We start from the raw sequence: 21,187 nt of genomic DNA, 5'->3' as shown, positions 1-21,187 counted from the left end.
AAACACATTAGAAGTAGGAGAGGAAAAGTGAAGGGTGCTACGTCATCAAGCACCTGGGCAGCAGAAGGATCCAACTTGAGGAATGAAGTACACCTTAGGCAAAACAATTAAAATATAGCCTGGTGCACAGTAATCATATTTATTTAATAATATATACACACCTTCAGTCATAGTCTACAATAGAAAGTGTAGGTAATGTAATCCAAAGGTCCAAAGGTATATGTAGAAGAATCAGTAAATTGGCCGCATTGCTCTGGTATGCAATTGCTACACCGGCACATCACACTTTTTGGCATACAGCGCCTACTAGTCTGGCGGACTCAAATCCATCACCATTCGTTTTTTTACCCTAATCAACAAACAATTTTAGCCTTCAAAATGTCACATAGACAAATTGTGTTGGTGGTCTCTACTCATTTCAACTGCCCTCAACACCTTTTGATATTACTGTATGGTCTTCTTGCTACAAGGGCTGCAATTTGTATAATTCACATTGTAAACATGACATCAGTAATGCTCAGATATGTAGACTTTGATTTAGCCTGTGTGTAAATAACAGAGGAACGAGGTATACAATACAACTTTTAAATAAAACAGGATGGCAGGGTCCATCTGTATGACTTTCTGAACTTATCTTTGTATATGTTATTGACTATTGCTTATGATTACTTCCCTGCTGTGCTCCAGACTATATTTCAATGATGAAGCAACACTTTGCAGTTCTGATGCTAAGCAAAGAAATCCCCGAGACAGAAGATGACACTTAAATGTTTACTAACTGGCTGGCACTGTATCCAGATTGTAGGTAGAGATCAGTAGTCGGAGACGAGGTTGTGGGGCAGTTCTTTTGAGTCTCCTGTGAAAAGGGCTAACTTTGGGCTCCATCAGTGCCAGAGAGTTAGCACATATATCGGAAAGGCTGGAAACTTGTGAGATGCTTGTGCTAGCATCTATTCATGTTAGATCAGTTTTAACACTGTGGCACGGTAATTCCACATTGATCCACTTAGCAATTCTAAATATATTGCTTTCCATGGGGGATGAGAGCTGCTTGCTGCAAGAGATAATAAGGAACGACTGGTTCCGTCTACGATCCAAATGGTTTCCCAAGCAGTACTTTTCTTCTGGTCTGAATAATGGCTGGCTGCCCTCTCACTTAGGAAGCAATTTCTAGAGTTAATTTATTCAAAGTGGGTAAGATAATGCAAACATGCTGCTGACATTGCTAATCTCGCTCGACTTGTACACTTTCACAATACATCTAGATCCCCAATACTGGTCAGGAAAAATTGCAAAACACTGAATAAGGCACATGCACTTGTAATTATGGGAAGACATATACAGTTAGTTATAAATGTGGTGCGTAACAGATCAGTCCAAAAATTTAGATATTCAGTTTCATTTTCTGTTGAGGGACAGACTGCCCCTAGAGTGTGGGACTGACAACTAGCATGCACAACATTCCCTCGACATCGGCTATACATTTCACTCAGCAGCCCATCCACCATACTTATGCAAGGCTACACTAATTCTTGGTTTCGTCCATGATCTCCTCCAAAGAGATAGGACACACTGCACTTTCAAATCATGAGCCGTCATGCAGACCTTGTGAGCTCCTTACTATGTAACGTATGAGTGTTGATGGAGGGTGAAAGTCAGCTTACTGCAGAACAATGAAATAGTGAAAGAACGTAGCATGTCTCTTTATTTGTCAGACTGGCACAGGTGAGGTGGATAACACCACCCTGTGGAATGCACTGAAAACTATTACTAGGGAGCATCATGTCAGATTTGTCTATGCTAAAAATAGAGACAAAGAGAAACATGTTTACATGAAAGCTAAACTCTCTGAACTAGAAGGTAACCATAAATGCACAAGCTCCATTGGGATATGGTATAAATTCAGTGTCACTAAGGTTACGATACCACATGAGGACAGTTTAGAGTATGCAATACTGTGTGTCAAACAGTGGTATTAAGCAGTGGGCAATAAAGCTGGTAAACTTCTGGCATGTAAACTGAGGGCCAAGGTAACCAATGAAAAGGACAATTCTGTCATAATGGATGTCTTTCAAAAATTCTACAGGGCACTATACACTACTGAATAAAATAAGAATAACTGCAATTTGATCTGTGTTAATTTTGTTTCCCCTCCTGGAAATCTTCAAAATCGTAGAATGCTTTATTGTTGTGTATGTGGTGGGTGGAGAGGTGTATGTGGTTTTCGAAGACTCCACTGTATAGCGAAAGCATTAAACCTTTTTCATACAATGTTTGTCACCAAAGACTTGGAATGCAGTAGCTCAGTACATAGAGCACAAACACCTGTACAATTCTAAGTAAGAGCTTAAAATAACAAGTGGGAATCAAACATCTGCATATTGACAAAAGGGTAGCAAGGAATTGGGCAATCCCTAGTACAACATATGCATCGTTCTCCTTTGCACTTGCCTCGTGGCAGTGACTGAACTCAAGGGGCCATAATGTTAACCAAGGAGGCACACTTCTAGGGTGCATTACATGAGCATTCACTTTTCAATCATATGTGGATAAGGTGGAACCTGCTGAAAGATTAACAATGGACACAAGTCGAAATTTGAAAAGGTAATTCAAATAGAGTAAATGGTGCCAGAAGGCCTCCCATTGATACTTTCCATTATGCAAAGCTAGAAGTATCTATTTGTCACTCACAACAGTATAATTAATTTTTCTCACAGATCCATTTTTTTCAATCATAATGAGACGTTTCTTTCAGTGCAGTGTGTGCCAGAAAAATAATGAAATCGAAAATCAATCTATCAACGTGGGTCCACGGATGAAGACCTCGTCTTTAGAGAAGCCATTTCATTCTATTGTTATTGCTCGCAGTTTGGCCAGTTGTTTATGTCATGCCACCTCCAGTTAGGCAAAGAAAGCACGATGAGCTAGGTTGGTGAAACCCCCTGGTTCTCTTACTGAATGCATTTACCCATTTTCCTTTTAGTCTTGCCCAATTCCTATACCTCCAATCACTTCCCACATGCCCTATTTTGAAGGAGGCGATGCAAATGCAACCATATTTCCTTCAACAAAGATGGAAAAATCAAACTAACTAAAAACGCACAGTTCAACAACATAAATCCGATGCTGCAAAGTTATTGTAAGAAGAAGGAAGCACAGAAATAGTATATGTAATTTGACAATTCGAAGTTTTTTTTTTTTACCCAGGTATAGTCAAAACTAGTTTTGGCTATCTCACTATAAGTAATGAAATATTTTCTTGGCAAAAGTAAAATCTCTTTAATTTCCTCTTTTCGGCAAACCACTCTACTTACTGTGTTAGTTGGATCCTCCTGCAGTATCCTGTCATATATCTGGAGAGCTTCATCATACCTGTTCCAAAAGAGAAAATGAAATCCACTTCCTAAAAATTATTTCCAGACATCCAGTGTCAACTGCAACTGGATAACTATTATGCTCACAAAAGAGCACTTGTTCAGATATTTGAGGAGAAAACATGCATTCAGTTCAACTGCTGAATAATTTTGTTATGAACGTTTTATGCAGAATTTGTCTTGGCAGGTGAAACGAAATTTGAACAACCCCATATGTTCACCGGTTTGTAGAGAGACATTGTCAACTTATTAGCAAAAGAATTCGATCACTCATTTCGACAGTCCTAGGCCGTTTCAAGTAAACAGCAAGCAAACCTATAAATGTATATTGAAATTAATCTACATCTATTCACAGCACATCCTATGTTTTAAATGGTATCAGATATTATTAAAAAGAGATTTCCTATTTGGGGAGATTAAACGAATTTCTTGTACAGCGTCGAGACAGCAATGATATAAAGTAAAGCAAAATAAATCGAGCAACATTTTAAAAATCAATCCAATGTAGTGAAAAAAACATTCAAATGTCTAAAATACCGCTGGCCACCTGCAACATGTAACATGAAATATATGCATGCATGCAATTCAATTGTTACTTGAAAAATACAGACTTCAATCTGTGGTGCATAAAACGTGATTAACAACACACCGTACCAGAAACGTTTTGTGGCTTTACTTTGACATTTCAGTGACCCCATTCTTGATCGCAGCTTTTTGAAGCAGCATGCCAACTGTTGAAACAGTGTGGTCATTCAGTTCACAAGGGACAGGGTTAGAAACCACCAAAGTCTTTTCCCTGAACACCTCCACAAATACAAGAGCTGCGCATATCCCATTGCACCACATTGTGATTTTAGTCTTGAATTTAGAACTTCATGATTTACCTTTCCATCGCTTCGAATCTCATGCCAGTTAATCGCTTTACTCTGTGGCTGCCAGGGAACTGCCGTCGTAATTCCTGAAGACACGTCTGTGAACAAATTGTTTTTTTTTAACAAGTTAAGAAACTAAAAACATATATTAACTAGAATTGGAAACGTTTAAGCATCAACTTGAAAACAGAAAGCTAGTGATTCGTACTGCATTAACAGCTGATTATTAACAAGAGCTGTTCAATATCATAATTCTAAACTCACTGGAAACAGACGAACATCAAACTAAGGACTCAAAACAAAAGCTAATTTGTTCTCTCATAGGACCACTCCTACCTTTGGAGCAGTCGCCAAATTCTTAATGATGCACGCTGCAGCATCACCATCATCAAAATACTTTATTCGGCTCAACTGAGCCATAAAAGTCACAAGAACAAGCAATACATTAAAAGAAAAAGAAAATACAAAGCATAAGATTAAAAACAGGCCTCAATATCCACAGCGTATTTTCAAAGCACTTATTATATTTTTTATTTACTTTATGTTTTTATGTATGGGGAGCGACCCCTTAGGCAAGGGTCCCTCCCTTGTATTTAGGCTATTTGTTTTAGGCCAATCTGCACCCAAGGGGGGCAGAAACCTCTAGACACCAGGGATTGGTGCGTGTGTATGTGTGTGTTTGGTTTGGAGGGACAGCCCCTTGGGCAAGGGTCGCTCCCCATGTGGGCACATTACTGTTGGTCATATCTGCCCCCCTTGGGTCAGATCGGCCTATTTTTGAAAGGCCCATCTGCCACCAAGAGGGGCAGAAAGCCCACCAGAGACCAGGGAAGATTTCCTTTTTCAAAATAAGAGGTTGGGGGTATGGCCATATCCCCACTCCAAATAAATGGGGCCAAGTTGCTCTGCCCACCAGTGGGCTGATTGGACAATTACCCTCGATCCACACCCTGGGGGGGAGAGGAGGCAGGGGGGAGGGGCAGAAAGTCTACTAGATTCAAGGGAATAAAAAAGAAAAAAGTGGCGTGGTCGCTACCAACCAGCATGGGCCTGGTTATGCCCCCACCCTAACTGAAGGGGTTAACAGTCTTTCAGCCCTCCCCAACACAAAAAAACATTTTATCCCACGTCAAGCAAGAGGACATTTGTTTATTTTGGGTTTGGTTCTACATTTGGGCCATGAGAGCTAGGTAACTCACAAATTCGCCACACTTGGAATGGTGAGGGCTGCAGTTTTTTTACTTTGGGACGCTGCCATGTAGAAAAATCCACAAGACCTAGAGACATCTGAAAAATAAAAATCTGGTGGATTCCAGGGTGGTGTGCTTCACATGCACCCCACACCATTTTCTTACCCACAATGCCCTACAAACCTCCAACTTTGCTGGAAATCAAACATTTTTCCCACATTTTTGTGATGGAACCTTCCGGAATCTGCAGGAATCCACAAAATTCCTACCACCCAAAGTTGTCTTGTGTAAAATTCTGCTGTACTTGTCAGCCTAAAATTTTTTTTTTTTCAACTGCCCTTTTGGACCCGCTTTGGTTCCCCCTCAATTTTGACTTGTTTTTGGCTCTTCCCTGTCACAGGCCCACCTACACAAGTGAGGTATAATTTTTACCAGGAGACTGAGGGGAACGTTGGGTGGTAGGAAATTTGTCCCGGTGTAGTGATCCCACACAAAAATGTGGGGAATTCTTTTTTTTTTAGCTAAATTTGAGGTTTTCTGAGGATTCTGGGTAAGAAAACATTGAGGGATCCACGCAAGTCACACCTCCCTGGACTCCCTCAGATGACTAGTCTTCAGAAATGTCTGGGTTTGGTAGGTTTCCCTAGGTGGCTGCTGAGCCCAGGCCCAAAAACGCAGGTCTCCTTCCCCGCAAAAACAGGTAGTTTTGTATTTGATAATTTTGATGTGTCCAGATAGTGTTTTGGGGCATTTCCTGTCGCGGGCGCTAAGCCTACCCACACAAGTGAGGTACCATTTTTATCGGGAGACTTGGGGGAATGCTGGGTGGAAGGAAATTTGTGGCTCCTCTCAGATTCCAGAACTTTCTGTCACCGAAATGAGAGGAAAATGTGTTTTTTGGGCCAAATTTTGAGGTTTGCAAAGGATTCTGGGTAACAGAACCTGGTAAGAGCCCCACAAGTCACCCCATCGTGGATTCCCCTAGGTGTCTAGTTTTCAAAAATTCACAGGTTTGATAGGTTTCTCTAGGTGAGCTACAGGCCAAAATCTACAGCTAGGCACTTAGCAAAAAACACATCATGTTGTGTTTCCTGTTGCGAGCATTTGGCCTACCCACGCAAGTGAGGTACCATTGTTATCGGGAGACTTAGGGGAACACAGAATAGCTAAACAAGTGTTATTGTTCCCTGTCTTTCTCTACATTTCTTCCTTCCAAATGTAAGACAGTCTGTAAAAGAGACATCTATTTCAGAAATGCCCTGCTATGCCGTGCTAGTATGGGCACCCCAGAATTCAGAGATGTGCAAATAACCACTGCTTCTCAACACTTTATCTTGTGCCCATTTTAGAAATACAAAGGTTTTCATGATACCTATTTTTCACTCTTTATATTTTAGCAAATGAATTGCTGAATACCGGGTATAGAATGAAAACCCATTGCAAGGTGCAGCTCGTTTATTGGCTCTGAGGACCTAGGGTTCTTGATGAACCTACAAGCCCTATATATCCCCTCAACCAGAAGGGTCCAGCAGACGTAACGGTATATTGCTTTAAAAAATCGGACATCACAGGAAAAAGTTACAGAGTAAAACGAGGAGAAAAATCGCTGTTTTTTTTACTTCAATTTCAATATTTTTTCATTTCAGCTGTTATGTTCTGTAGGAAACCCGTGTAGGATCTACAAAATGTACCCCTTGCTGAATTTATAATATTGTCTACTATTCAGAAATGTTTGGATTTCCGTGATCCAGCATTGGTTTCACACCCATTTCTGTCACTAACTGGAAGGAGGCTGAAAGCACAAAAAATAGTAAAAATGGGGTATGTCCCAGTAAAATGCCAGAATTGTGTTGAAAAATTTGGTTTTCTGATTCAAGTCTGCCTGTTCCTGAAAGCTGGGAAGATGGTGATTTTAGCACTGCAAACCCTTTGTTGATGCCATTTTCAGGGGAAAAAAACTGCAAGCCTACTTCTGCAGCCCTTTTTTTCCTTTAAAAAAAATAATAATAATACTCCTCTGTATTTTGGCTAATTTCTTGGTCTCCTTCAGGGGAGTCCACAAACTCTGGGTACCTCCAGAATCTCTAGGATGTTGGGGAAAAAAGGACACAAATTTGGTGAGGGTAGCTTATGAGAACAAAACGTTATGAGGGCTTAAGCGCGAACTGCCCTAAATAGCCAAAAAAAGGCCTGGCACCTGAGGAGGAAAAGGTCTGCCGGCGAAGGGGTTAAGGCGAAAGCTGGTCCATAAAAACGTACGTTTCTCACTGGCAATAATCTGCAAGTAAAGTGCCGGACATGCAGGCGAACCGCAGGGGATCCTCACTATCTCACCACATGTAGTGTTAGGGCATACAAATGAGTTGAGGTTTTGAGCCTGAAGGAATAGGCAACAAAATGAAGCTGGCATTAAGAAGAGTTGGTACAAGTTGGTCAATGGAATGGCATATCTCTCACACATGGTCTTCATGAGCGGATCGCAGTCTTGCTTGCTTCATCAAAATTCAGGCTGCCTGCTTTGGTGGAATAGGCACATTCATCAGGTCCTTGGTTTGAATCTCTTTAATTGAATCACAGTAAAATATGTATAGATCTGAATCTGTATTCTGAATGATCTTCCTTAAGGGCTGCTTGAGAGAGCCATTTTCTGCAGTTCAAGCGAGGTTCAACGCAATTGCAGACTGCCCTGTATACTTCAGACAGTAGCTGTGACATTGTGTACAGTCAAGCCAGGGAAACAAACACTCCCTGTATACAAATGAACCATATGTCAGATTAGGCATCAGCTTGTTTCAATGACTTTGCAGATAACTGTTAGGTCTGGACTGGAAAGACTGCTGTGGAGCTGCTGGAAAGCAAAATTTAAATAATTCTCTACTGCGGTCAATGCTTCAATCTGGGAGGCAGACGGGCCACAACTGCTTAGTAAAACCCCCAAATACTTTATTGAAATGACTCTTTCAATTTCTTGTCCATATACATGGCAAGTGCTAAACTTGATTTTCCTGTTGCCGAAGACCAGAATCTTGAACATGTTGTTACACAGCTTAATAGCTTTGTAAAAGGCTGCAAGCATATGGAAAGAACTTTGTAATCCTATTGTGGTACGTTCCAAAAGAATGGTGTCATGGGAGTATTTTAAAAAAATGTCAACGGCTGCCCTCAATTTTAGGAGGAAATCCCTTGCCTAGCTCTGATCAGCTAAATAAAGATTGAAACATAGGCCACAAGGATGCAGCCTTGTTTCAGGCCTCCGTTTGTATAAATCATTGCTGAACTGGCAAAATTTCAGAATACTCGCACCCTGACTGATGTATTGGAATATATGCTGAGAATGGCCGTTAAGAGGCAGGCCAGGATTTGAGTAAAGAGGTGTAGAGTGAATTGGTGTAGAGTGCAGTAGGAGAGTAGAGTGACACTGAATGCTGTGTCGTAGAGCACATTATTTCAGAGTAGAGAGAAGTGGCATACAGTGGAGTAGTTCATCAGTCAATTGAGCGGTACTTATATAGCACGGCTTACCACCTGAGATGATATCCAGGTGCTGCGCTGCAGATATCAGTTGAGGTCAAAGAGCTAGGTCTTGGGTTTCTTCCTGAAGTGAGTCAGCAGGTGTGATGGGGGGAAGGAGGGGTGCTTCAGGACTTGGAGCCAAGTTTGGGAGAAGGACCGTCCTCTGGTGAGGCAGTGGTGAATTTGTGGTATCTGTGTGAGGGTGAGGTGAATGGAGCTGAGGTTCTTGTGAGGTAAGTGGAAATTCAGGCGGTGGTTCATGTAGGTGGGTCCCTGATCGTTGAGGGTTTTGTAGGTGTGGATCAGAAGCTTGAATTGGCATCTCTTTCAGATGGGAAGCCAGTGAAGCTCTTTCATGTGCTGGGTGATGTGGGTTCTCTTGGATAGGTTAAGAATTAGTCTTGCTACTGCGTTCTGGATCATCTGGAGTCTACTCATGATTTGGATGGTTGTGCCTGTATAGAGTGCATTGTCAAAGTCTGGTCTGCTGGTGATGAGGGCCTGTGTCACAGTTTTTTCTTAGTGCTGATGGGGAGCCACTTGAACACTTCGCAGAGCATGAGAGCATAGACAGTGTTGACCTGACGTTTCATGGAGAGTTCGCTGTCTAGTATGATGACAAGGTTGTGGGTGTGGTGTGTCGGCGTGGGGGTGGGTCCAAGTTCAGATGGCCACCAGGATTCGTACCAGAGGGAGGTGTGTCTGCCGAAGATCAGTACTTCCATTTTGTCCATGTTCATCTTCAAGCAGTTGTTCTTCATCTAGGCTGAGACGTTCTTTATACAGTTGTGAAAGTTAGTCTTCCATGTGGTCGGGTGCACTGAGAGAGAGAGGACGAGATGGGTGTCGACGACGTAGGAGAATATGTTGATGTTGTGGGTTCTGACAATGTTTGGTAGGGGTGTCATGTAGATGTTGAAGAGGGTTGGGCGGAAGTCTGAGCCTTGCAGGACACGCAGATAGTTTACATGTGTTGTGAGGTGAAGGGCGGAAGACGGATTCTTTGTGTGCAACCCATGGGAAAGAATGGCATCCATCTGAGTGCATTGTCAGTGATTAAGATCTGGTGCAGTCGGTCGATGAGCGTGTGGTGGGAGACAGTGTTGAAAGCTGTAGAGAGGTCGAGCAGGATCAGGGCAGTTGATTCTCCTTCATTGAGTAGGATGCGGACATCGTCTGTTGCAGCGAATCCTGATTGGGAAGGGCCAAGTAGGTGGTTTCTCTCCAGGTGAGTTGGAGGTTGATGGCCTTCTCCAGGACTTTGGTGGGAGCAGCGAGATGGGATGATAGTTCTGGAGCTCGCTGGGGTCTGCGGAGGGTTTCGTGAGGATGAGTCTGATCTCTGCTTGTTTCCAGGCATCGGGAAAGGTGGCCATGGCGATGGAGGCGTTGAGGATGATGGTGAGCTTGTGGCTCATGTTGTCCCTTTCATGGTTGAAGAGTTGGTGGGGGCATGGGTTGGAGTGAGCTCCCGACTGGGTTGAAGTTCATTAGCCTGGTTGTGTTTAGTGTACTGAGTCCCATGGTGTAAGGAAATGCCTCCTTGGCATGGTTACCCCCTGACTTTTTGCCTTTGCTGATGCTAAGTTTTGATTTGAAAGTGTGCTGAGGCCTGCTAGCCAGGCCCTAGCACCAGTGTTCTTTCCCTAACCTGTACTTTTGTTTCCACAATTGGCACACCCTGGCATCCAGGTAAGTCCCTTGTAACTGGTACCCCTGGTACCAAGGGCCCTGATGCCAGGGAAGGTCTCTAAGGGCTGCAGCATGTCTTATGCCACCCTGGGGACCCCTCATTCAGCACAGACACACTGCTTGCCAGCTTGTGTGTGTTAGTGGGGATAAAACGACTAAGTCGACATGGCACTCCCCTCAGGGTGCCATGCCAACCTCACACTGCCTATGAAGTATAGATACGTCACCCCTCTAGCAGGCCTTACAGCCCTAAGGCAGAGTGCACTATACCATAGGTGAGGGCATAACTGCATGAGCACTATGCCCCTACAGTGTCTAAGCAAAACCTTAGACATTGTAAGTGCAGGGTAGCCATAAGTGTATGTGGTCTGGGAGTCTGTCATGCACGAACTCCACAGCACTATAATGGCTACACTGAAAACTGTGAAGTTTGGTATCAAACTTCTCAGCACAATAAATGCACACTGATGCCAGTGTACATTTTATTGTAACATACACCCCAGAGGGCACCTTAGAGGTGCCCCCTGAAACCTTAACCGACTATCCGTGTAGGCTGACTAGTTTTAGCAGCCTGCCACACACCAGACATGTTGCTGGCCACATGGGGAGAGTGCCTTTGTCACTCTGTGGCTTGTAACAAAGCCTGTACTGGGTGGAGGTGCTTCACACCTCCCCCTGCAGGAACTGTAACACCTGGCGGTGAGCCTCAAAGGCTCACCCCCTTTGTTACAGCACCCCAGGGCACTCCAGCTAGTGGAGTTGCCCGCCCCCTCCGGCCACGGCACCACTTTTGGCAGCAAGGCCAGAGGAGATAATGAGAAAAACAAGGAGGAGTCACTGGCCAGTCAGGAGAGCCCCTAAGGTGTCCTGAGCTGAGGAGACTAACTTTTAGAAATCCTCCATCTTGCAGATGGAGGATTCCCCCAATAGGGATAGGGATGTGCCCCCCTCCCCTCAGGGAGGAGGCACAAAGAGGGTGTAGCCACCCTCAGGGCTAGTAGCCATTGGCTACTAACCCCCCAGACCTAAACACCCCCCTAAATTCTGTATTTAGGGGCTCCCCAGAACCTAGGAACTCAGATTCCTGCAACCTAAGACGAAGAAGGACTGCTGAGCTGAAAAACCTGCAGAGAAGACGGAGACACCAACTGCTTTGGTCCCAGCTCTACCGGCCTGTCTCCCCACTTCAAAAGAACTGCTACAGCGACGCGTTCCACAGGGTCCAGCGACCTCTGAAGCCTCAGAGGACTACCCTGCATCTAAATGGACCAAGAACTCCCGAGGACAGCGGCTCTGCTCCAAAGAAGAAACAACTTTGAAACAAAGAAACAACTTTAAAAGGACTCCACGTTTCCCGCCGGAAGCGTGAGACTTTGCACTCTGCACCCGACGCCCCCAGCTCGACTTGTGGAGAAACAACACTACAGGGAGGACTCCCCGGTGACTGCGAGCCCGTGAGTAGCCAGAGTTGACCCCCCCCTGAGCCCCCACAGCGACGCCTGCAGAGGGAATCCAGAGGCTCCCCCTGACAGCGACTGCCTGCTTCTAAGAACCCGACGCCTGGTAAGGACACTGCACCCGCAGCCCCCAGGACCTGAAGGATCCGACCTCCAGTGCAGGAGCGACCCCCAGGTGGCCCTCTCCCTTGCCCAGGTGGTGGCTACCCCGAGGAGCCCCCCCCCCTTGCCTGCCTGCATCGCTGAAGAGACCCCTGGGTCTCCCACTGAACTACATTGCAAACCCGACGCCTGTTTGCACACTGCACCTGGCCGCCCGGCCGCCCCGTGCCGCTGAGGGTGTACTTTTTGTGCTGACTTGTGTCCCCCCCGGTGCCCTACGAAACCCCCCTGGTCTGCCCTCCATAGACGCGGGTACTTACCTGCTGGCAGACTGGAACCAGGGCACCCCCTTCTCCATTGAAGCCTATGCGTTTTGGGCACCACTTTGACTTCTGCACCTGACCGGCCCTGAGCTGCTGGTGTGGTAACTTTGGGGTTGCTCTGAACCCCCAACGGTGGGCTACCTTGGACCCAACTTTGAACCCTGTAGGTGGTTTACTTACCTGCAAAACTAACAAACACTTACCTCCCCCAGGAACTGTTGAAAATTGCACTGTGTCCAGTTTTAAAATAGCTTATTGCCATTTGTGTGAAAACTGTATATGCTATTTTGCTAATTCAAAGTTCCTAAGTGAAATACCTTTCATTTAAAGTATTGTTTGTAAATCTTGAACCTGTGGTTCTTAAAATAAACTAAGAAAATATATTTTTCTATATAAAAATCTATTGGCCTGGAATTGTCTCTGAGTGTGTGTTCCCCATTTATTGCCTGTGTGTGTACAACAAATTCTTAACACTACCCTCTGATAAGCCTACTTGTCGACCACAGTACCACAAAATATAGCATTAGAATTATCTCTTTTTGCCACTATCTTACCTCTAAGGGGAACCCTTGGACTCTGTGCATGCTATTTCTTACTTTGAAATAGTACATACAGAGCCAACTTCCTACACATGGGGTGAGCGGATGATTGGCGGCAGTGGTCGATGAACACTGAAGAGGTCTGTGGGCTGGGTGTCAAAGTTTCTATAGATGGTTGCTATCTTGTTATGCAAGTGGACAGCAAGGGTGTCGCAGAGTTCCTGGGAAGAAGGGGTCGGGTTTTCGGTGGTTGACAGGCTGGTGAACTCTGCCGATGGCTGGTCGGCGCTGGTCTCGATCTAGCGGGTCAGGGCCTCCTTTTTCATGGCTTTGAGCTGGTGGTGGTAGCTGTTGAAGGTTGATTTGAAGGCATCTCAGTCAGTGTTGGTCCTGCTGGTTCACCATCTTCGTTCGAGAAGCTTACATCTTCATTTCGACATACTGAGGTCTGGGGAGTACCAGCTGAATTGGTTGGTGGATTTGTGTGTTTCAGCAGGCTTGGTGGGACCGACCCGGTTGGCGCCGCTAGTGATCCAGGCGTTGAAGTTCTCTACTGCTTGGTTTAGGTCAGCGGTGCTGGCGATGGGATGGGTGATACTGAGGGCATCGCTCCACTTGTGCTGACTGACCGTGGTCCAGCTGCGGAAGGGGGTGCTGTGGCGGATAGGGGGTGTAGGGAGGTCCGGTGATGGTGAAGTGTGCGATGGAATGGTCGGTCCAGCTGAGTTCCGTGGTGTGGCTGTATCTGAGTCTGTGACAGGCCTTGAAGGTGGGGTCCAGTGTGTGCCCTGCTCTGTGCGGGGTTCTGCGACCAGCCGCTTGTGGCCGATGTTGTCCAGTCATTCCTCGAGGTCAGTGGAGTTGGTGTTAGTGGGGTCGTTCATGTGGAAGTTGAGGTCTCCCATGAAGATGTAGTGTTTGGATTCTATGGCGATAAAGGTAATGAAATCAATGATTGCGCCGCTGAGGCTGGTTAGTGGTCCTGAGGGTCTGCAAGTGACGAAGCCTTTGATGGTGGTTTTGTCATCTGTGCAGAGCTGGAAGTCCATGTGTTCCTTGATCGGCATTGTCTCATCGTCAGTGGTGGTGTTCGATTCTTTGTGTATGATGACAATGCCACCTCCGTGTCTGCTGGCACGGTCACAGTGTTCATGGTAGAGTGGAGTGGTGCAAGGTAGAATGGAGTGGTGCATGGCAAAGTGGCATAGAGTACAGTGGTGTAAAGTCCAGTGGAGCAGAATACATTAGAGTGGCGTAGAGTGCAGTAGAGCAGCACAGAGTTGAGTGGTGCAGAGTAGAGTGCAGTGGGTACAGTGCACTGGGTAGAGTACAGTGGCGCAGAGTAGAGAGGCGCAAAGTAGAGTGGAGCAAAGTATAGTGGTACAGAGCTGAATAGAGACGTAGAGTCCAGTGATGTAGAGCACAATGCTGTAGAGTGGTGTATTGTAGAGTACAGTGAGTGTCTTTGCTTTCAGTGGGAAAGAGTGAAGTCTTGCAGAGTAGAGCGTCATACAGCGCAGTGGCGTAGAATGCCTCAGAATAGTGGTGAAGAGTGGTGTAGATTGCTGCAGAGTAGCATGCAGTGGTGTAGGGTGGTTAAGAGTGGAGTATAGAGCAGTGGCACAGAGTTTAGCGGTGCAGAGTAGAAAAGAGTGGTGTAGAGGGCAGTAAGAGTAGCGTAGAGTACAATGGTGTGGTGTGCAGTGCCATAAAGTATTGCAGAGTAGAGAATACTGGCATAGAGTGCAGCGGTGCAGAGTAGACTGGCATAAAGTGCAGTAGTTTTGAGTAAAGTGGTGTAGCATGCAGGGATGCAGAGTAGAGTGGAGTGATGCACAGTAGAGTGGGGTTGCACTGAGTGCAATGGCACACTGAGTGCATTGATGCCGAGTGCAGTGGCATACAGTTTCAAAGTAGAGGAGCAAAGTACAGTGGCATAGAGTGGCATAAACTGCAGATTAGATTAGAGAAGAGTGCTAAGGCGTAATGTGCAGTGGCAAAGAGTGCAGTGTTGCAGAGTAGAGTAGTGTGGGATAGAGTGCACTGGCATAGAATGGAGTGGTGTAGAGTAGAGAGGCATGGAGTGGAGTGTCGTTGAGTGGAGTCTAGCAGAGTAGAGTGCACTGACGCATTGTGGAGTGGCGTAGTGTGGAATGGTAGAGTAGAGTGGCACAGAGTAGAATAGGCATGGTGTGGTAGCACACTGCCATTACAGACAACACATCTTCAAGTGAAATGACCATTACATCTGATAGACACAGTTTTACTGATAAAAGTATACGGTGCACAAATGAAATGTCATCATCTGCTGTACTGATTTGTGTTTATAATATTAATATATGTTTCCACACACTTCAGAATTACCCAAAAATAAGCTTAATTTTTGCTTTTCTAATTCTGATATAATCTGAAATATCCTCACAGTTCATTTACAGACATTAAAATGTTGTGTGCTAAAAAAAGAAAATAACATTACACAACCTTCCTCAAGCACTCCCCCAGCAGCCATCATGACTGTCATATAAATCCTATCACTAGAAGTTAGGGAAAGAAAAGTAAACACTGAGCTCCCTGGAAGACAGAGCCTGACATTTAACCTCTGTCTTTGAATGTACAGCAAATCTGACAAGATTTACTGTAACAAGAGTTAATGGTTTGTTTACTGAAATACAGAACTGGTGGAAGAATACAGTAAATAGGGTTTGGGAAAGGGAGGGGCTGAACTCAAGCTGGATGGCTTCAAATACAGTTAGTAAATACATAGCAAGCAAATATTAGTTACAAACCAATACGCCAATGGTAAGCAATATATGGAATGCACTCCAGGGAAGCTTTCCAAATGGCCCCAAGATGTCGTTAGTAAAACGGACTGCTGTGCTGTCTGGTAGGCTTTGACCTGAAAAGGGACCTGTGTACTAAATGTAAAAACCCTTCCTATCATATCGGGCAACTGGTTCACTATGTAAAATCCCATTGCTACTGCATTTATCAGAGTTCACAATCCCTGCCACCTTTTTGACACAAGAAAATGTAAAACAAAGAGGAAATATAATATATTCTCCTAAAGTTCAAAGTGTAGTGAAACGTGGCAAAACATATATCAAAGTAAGCTGCAACATAACACATTTTGTGCCCCCTGACGGTCAGCGCAAGGCAGAATAGCCGCTCTGAAAATATTGCAAGAAGAAAGTTCTTGATGACCAAAACCATTTAAGTTTTACAAAATGACATTGCATCTTAAAACTGCAAAGAAAGGCACAGTCACTTACCATAGCTAAGTCGTCGCGGCTGCAGTCCAATGCAGCAGTCATCAACTGCTCGTATATTATCCAAACTAAAAATAGAAAACGAGACAGTGTATGTCATTATTAAACAACACATCATATTACTCTTAAACAGAAAAGAAACACAAAGTAACACTGACATGTATTTTGCCTTTTGTTCAGAATATTGTTACTAAAGTTTGTACTTGTTTTTGGTTTTTTATTAAACTTTCATGGTAATACCCTGAGTCGGGGTGATGACATGGATAAAACGGAGTGATGGCACCCATTGATGATACACTGTAAACCTAAAAGATACTGGAGTCTGCCTGAATAGAACGGCTCAAGAAAAATAAGATGGTAAATGTCCTACAAATACAGAATCAACACAGATTGAGGGAGAAGAGCAGACTGACGGAACCACATTTGAAGTTTCACTAAAATGAATGTGAAGTAATTAGATAGGTGCATAGAGAATGTCCGAAAACTGGAGACTGCTTGTGAACTTTGTGGCAAAGAATCATGCTGAAAAGTTTCAGTGACAATATGAGTGAGCTACGTTCCCACATCTTTTAATGTTGAAGAAAGTGAATACTAGAACAAAATTTGTGTGTTGCAGATGAAGCGTTTAGCTTTCGTCTTATATGATACTTGGTGGGGAGAGGATTTTTCTCTTTATTTCGCCATCATATTGGGAGTAGAGACTGTTGAAAGAGGGCTCCTAAGCCAAAGTCTGGCCTTTCAGTGTAAGAAAGTGTGTTTAAACTAATAAGATCATAGAAGCTGTACCTATAATATCCATCCCTACTACGAGGCTCCCTCTGTGCAACTGCACTCTACGTCACTGCACTCTACCCTATGCCAATGCACTCTATGTCACTCTACACCACTGCACTCTACACCACTCTACTGTGCAACATTGCACTCTCCGCCACTGAACTCTATGCCACTCTATTCTGCACTCTATCCAAATGCACTCCACGCCACTCTACTCTACCTCACTGCACTCTATGCCACTCCACTTTGTACCACTCTACGCCACTGAACTCTCGCTCTACACCACTGCATTCTCTGCCACTCCACTCTAATCTGTACTACTGTACTCTAAGCCACTGCACTCTAAGCCGTTCTACTCTACACCACTCTCCAGTGCACCCCTCAAATCTACCCAACTGCATTCTAAAACGCTGCATTGTGTGCCACTGAATTATATGCTTCTGCACTCCATGCCACTATACTCTGCAAAACTCCACACCAAAACACTCTAAATGAGTCCACTCTCCACTGCACCATTCTACTCTGTGCTACTGCACTCTATACCACTGCAATATACAGCAGTCCACTCTACATGAATGCACTCTACACCACTGCACTCTACGACTCTACTCTGCAACAATGCACTGTACGCCACTGAACTCTACACCACTCTACTCTGCACTACTGTATTCAATGTTAATTACCTCTACACTGCATCACTCCACTCTAAACCACTGTACCCTGCAGCACTTCACTCTATGCCACTCTAATCTGTATCACTGCACTCTACGGGACTATACTCTACATCACTCTGCAACACTTTACTCTGTACCACTCTACACCACTGCACTCTGTGACACTTTACTTGACTATGCACCACTGTACTTTACGCTACTCTACACCACTCCACTCCACTGAACTCTACACCACTGCACACTACTATGCAACACTTTAATCTGTGCCACAGCATTCGAAGATGCTGCATTGCACACCGGTGAATTCTATGCCAGTGCACTATATGCCACTATTTTCTGCAATACTCTTCCGATAAACTCAATGCAGCTCCACTGTGCGCCACTCTACGTGTATCCACTTTGATACACGATACTCTATGCCACTCAAATCTATGACATTCTACTCCACTTCCACTCAGTGACACTCCACGTCACTCACGTGTATGCAACTAACTTATAGCCATGTTGAACAACAGCCACGCTTATGTACAACATGGCTAAAACACATTGACAAAGCCAATAACTCAGTTACAGGCAAGACCCATTGGCTTTGGCAAAGCTCGTTTTTGTTGCCTTGGTGCAACAAGTGGTGCTACTTTGAAGATACCATCACTGTACGGAAATGCCTCCTTGGCATGGTTACCCCCTGACTTTTTGCCTTTGCTGATGCTATGTTTTGAATTGAAAGTGTGCTGAGGCCTGCTAACCAGGCCCCAGCACCAGTGTTCTTTCCCTAACCTGTACTTTTGTATCCACAATTGGCACACCCTGGCATCCAGGTAAGTCCCTTGTAACTGGTACCTCTGGTACCAAGGGCCCTGATGCCAGGGAAGGTCTCTAAGGGCTGCAGAATGTCTTATGCCACCCTGGAGACCCCTCACTCAGCACAGACACACTGCTTGCCAGCTTCTGTGTGCTGGTGAGGACAAAACGAGTAAGTCGACATGGCACTCCCCTCAGGGTGCCATGCCAGCCTCTCACTGCCTATGCCAGTATAGATAAGTCACCCCTCTAGCAGGCCTTACAGCCCTAAGGCAGGGTGCACTATACCATAGGTGAGGGCACCAGTGCATGAGCACTGTGCCCCTACAGTGTCTAAGCAAAACCCTAGACATTGTAAGTGCAGGGTAGCCATAAGAGTATATGGTCTGGGAGTCTGTCAAACACGAACTCCACAGCACCATAATGGCTACACTGAAAACTGGGAAGTTTGGTATCAAACTTCTCAGCACAATAAATGCACACTGATGCCAGTGTACATTTTATTGTGAAACACACCCCAGAGGGCACCTTAGAGGTGCCCCCTGAAACCTTAACCGACTATCTGTGTAGGCTGACTGGTTCCAGCAGCCTGCCACAACCGAGACATGTTGCTGGCCCCATGGGGAGAGTGCCTTTGTCACTCTGAGGCTACTAACAAAGCCTGCACTGGGTGGAGATGCTAACACCTCCCCCCCAGGAAGGAGCTGTAACACCTGGCGGTGAGCCTCAAAGGCTCACCCCCTTTGTTCCAGCACCACAGGGCACTCCAGCTAGTGGAGTTGCCCGCCCCCTCCGGCCACGGCCCCACTTTTGGCGGCAAGGCCGGGGGAAATAATGAGAATAACAAGGAGGAGTCACTGGCCAGTCAGGACAGCCCCTAAGGTGTCCTGAGCTGAAGTGACTCTAACTTTTAGAAATCCTCCATCTTGCAGATGGAGGATTCCCCAATAGGATTAGGAATGTGACCCCCTCCCCATGGGAGGAGGCACAAAGAGGGTGTACCCACCCTCAGGGCTAGTAGCCATTGGCTACTAACCCCCCAGACCTAAACACGCCCTTAAATTCAGTATTTAAGGGCTTCCCTGAACCTAAGAATTTAGATTCCTGCAACTTACAAGAAGAAGAGGACTGCTGAGCTGAAAGACCCCTGCAGAGGAAGAAAAGAAGACACCAACTGCTTTGGCCCCAGACCTACCGGCCTGTCTCCTGCCTTCCAAAGAAACCTGCTCCAGCGATGCTTTACCAAGGACCAGCGACCTCTGAATCCTCAGAGGACTGCCCTGCTTCAAGAAAGACAAGAAACTCCAGAGGACAGCGGCACTGCTCCAAAAGAACTGCAACTTTGTTTCAAAGGAGCAGATTTAAAGACCCCTGCAACTCCCCGCAAGAAGCGTGAGACTTGCAACACTGCACCCGGCGACCCCGACTCGACTGGTGGAGATCCAACACCTCAGGGAGGACCCTCTGGCGACTCCAAGACCGTGAGTAACCAAAGTTGTCCCCCCTGAGCCCCCACCGCGACGCTTGCAGAGGGAATCCCGAGGCTCCCCCTGACCGCGACTGCCTGAACTCTAATTTCCCGATGGCTGGAAAAGACCCTGCACCCGCAGCCCCCAGCACCTGAAGGATCGGAACTTCGGTGCAGGAGTGACCCCCAGGAGGCCCTCTCCCTTGCCCAGGTGGTGGCTACCCCGAGGAGCCCCCCCTTGCCTGCCTGCACCGCTGAAGAGACCCCTTGGTCTCCCATTGAAATCTACAGAGAACCCGACGCTTGTTTGCACACTGCACCCGGCCGCCCCCGCGCTGCTGAGGGTGTACTTTCTGTGTGGACTTGTGTCCCCCCCGGTTCCCTACAAAACCCCCCTGGTCTGCCCTCCGAAGACGCGGCTACTAACCTGCTGGCAGACTGGAACCGGGGCACCCCCTTCTCTCCATTGAAGCCTATGTGTTTTGGGCACCTCTCTGACCTCTGCACCTGACCGGCCCTGAGCTGCTGGTGTGGTAACTTTGGGGTAGCTCTGAACCCCCAACGGTGGGCTACCTTGGACCCAAAACTGAGACCTGTAAGTGATTTACTTACCTGCTAAAAATAACAATACTTTACCTCCCCCAGGAACTGTGAAAATTGCACTAAGTTTCCACTTTTAAAACAGCTTATTGTGTTTTATGTAAAAAGTATATATGCTACTGTGATTATTCAAAGTTCCTAAAGTACTTACCTGCAATACCTTTCAAATGAGATATTACATGTAGAATTTGAACCTATGGTTCTTAAAATAAACTAAGAAAATATATTTTTCTATAACAAAACCTATTGGCTGGATTTGTCTCTGAGTGTGTGTTCCTCATTTATTGCCTGTGTGTATGTACAACAAATGCTTAACACTACTCCTTTGATAAGCCTACTGCTCGACCACACTACCACAAAATAGAGCATTAGTATTGTCTCTTTTTGCCACTATCTTACCTCTAAGGGGAACCCTTGGACTCTGTGCATACTATTCCTTACTTTGAAATAGTGCATACAGAGCCAACTTCCTACATTGGTGGATCAGCGGTGGGGTACAAGACTTTGCATTTGCTGGACTACTCAGCCAATACCTGATCACA

At 45.5% G+C, this 21,187-nt stretch overlaps 1 protein-coding gene across 1 annotated transcript in view; it reads right to left on the bottom strand.

Annotated features, from left to right (window-relative positions):
- Window positions 1-21,187, bottom strand: part of EMC2 (ER membrane protein complex subunit 2) — a 217,638-nt gene that overhangs the window by 117,796 nt on the left and 78,655 nt on the right. The window contains exons 3-5 of the mRNA XM_069220622.1: window positions 16,332-16,396; window positions 4,259-4,344; window positions 3,315-3,372 (exon numbers count right to left, since the gene is read on the bottom strand). Coding sequence (XP_069076723.1) covers window positions 3,315-3,372; window positions 4,259-4,344; window positions 16,332-16,396 — 209 coding nt within the window. The remainder of the gene's footprint in view (window positions 1-3,314; window positions 3,373-4,258; window positions 4,345-16,331; window positions 16,397-21,187) is intronic.

This window comes from Pleurodeles waltl, chromosome 2_2 (genome assembly GCF_031143425.1).
Source record: "Pleurodeles waltl isolate 20211129_DDA chromosome 2_2, aPleWal1.hap1.20221129, whole genome shotgun sequence".
Taxonomy (NCBI): Eukaryota; Metazoa; Chordata; class Amphibia; order Caudata; family Salamandridae; genus Pleurodeles; species Pleurodeles waltl.
This window is presented reverse-complemented; position numbering and strand designations above follow the sequence as displayed.